The sequence below is a fragment of the Orycteropus afer genome, unplaced genomic scaffold, assembly GCF_000298275.1.
Source record: "Orycteropus afer afer isolate SDZICR_OR568_19922 unplaced genomic scaffold, OryAfe1.0 scaffold00008, whole genome shotgun sequence".
In the NCBI taxonomy this organism is placed as follows: Eukaryota; Metazoa; Chordata; class Mammalia; order Tubulidentata; family Orycteropodidae; genus Orycteropus; species Orycteropus afer.
Genome location: NW_006921595.1, coordinates 18,459,121 through 18,460,243, shown reverse-complemented (window position 1 = coordinate 18,460,243; position 1,123 = coordinate 18,459,121). Strand labels below are relative to the sequence as shown.

The 1,123-nt window shown below is 58.1% G+C and overlaps 1 protein-coding gene across 1 annotated transcript; it reads right to left on the bottom strand.

Annotated features, from left to right (window-relative positions):
- Positions 1-253: 253 nt before the first annotated feature.
- Positions 254-748, bottom strand: FERD3L (Fer3 like bHLH transcription factor). Its single transcript, XM_007946635.1, has one exon. The coding sequence runs from the start codon at positions 746-748 to the stop codon at positions 254-256; it is 495 nt and encodes a 164-aa protein (XP_007944826.1).
- Between the last annotated feature and the right edge of the window lie 375 nt (positions 749-1,123).

Here is a 1,123-nt window from a genome sequence, read left to right as displayed (position 1 = left end):
GCCAGGCCCGCCTCTGGCGCGGATTCCGTCTAGGGCGATCGGGGATATATATTAACCCTAGAGCTGCCACTGCTCACCAGGGCTGTGGGGCATTTTACAATCCCGAACCCAAACTCCAGAAGGCCAGACGTTCTGTCTCCGAGCGCCCCTCCTTGCCTTTCAGCCACACCCACTGCCAGGTCCTGCAACACCCCAGCCAGCGCCCACACGAAGAAGGAGCAGAAGCCCGCCGCTCCCATCGCGACCTCTAGCCTCAAAGGGTTTCTTTCTTCTCGCAGCTCTCCAAGAGCTCAGTCATGAAGGAGATGTAGACAATGGCTAGGCGCAGGGTCTCGATCCGGGACAGCCTCTTCTCGTAAGCAAAAGTGGGCACCTTTCTTCTCAGCTGGTCAAAGGCCTCGTTGAGGTTGAACATCCGCTTCCTCTCGCGGATATTGGCTGCCTGGCGCTGGGCGTAGGTGATCACCCTTTTCCTCTTGGGACGGCCCAGCAGAGAGGCGCCTCTCTCGCGCTCCTCTTCTTCTTCGTCGTCCCCTTCATCTACTTCGCCCTCCTCATCCTCTGGGTCCCCCTCCTCGAAGTTTGCCAACGTCCTAGGCCTTCCTTCTCTGAGCGCAAGGGCTCCGTCCCCAAAGGGGACCCCAGGCGCAAAGTCACAGAGCAGGGGAACTCCAGAGGAGGCCAGGGACAGGTCTGCGACGAAGTCCAGCACGGTGGTGTCCACGCAGCTGTCGGGATAGGCAGCCATCGCGTCGTCCTGGCCTTGTGGCTCATCGATTTGTCGCAGGAAGGGGCGAGGCTGGTGATGAGCTTCTTATCGACCTTGTAACTGATGCAGCACCATCACCAAGGGCCAAGGACATTAATATTTATAACCGAGTCGGTAACAGGATTAGTCGCACTGCTTGGGAAGGCTCTGACAACGTCCCTCCTCTCGAAGCTGATGGAAACAGACAATCTTGAGCCCGGATCGGGGTAAGGGCAGCACGCGTGGAAGGCTCAAAGGGACAGGCCTCCAGGTTTGCGATCCTTGTCGCTGCACTACCCGGGACAGTTCCTTCTTGGCAACAACCCCCTGCTCTTACCTGCTGTGTTTTTGTATTTTTCTTACACCCGCAGCCAA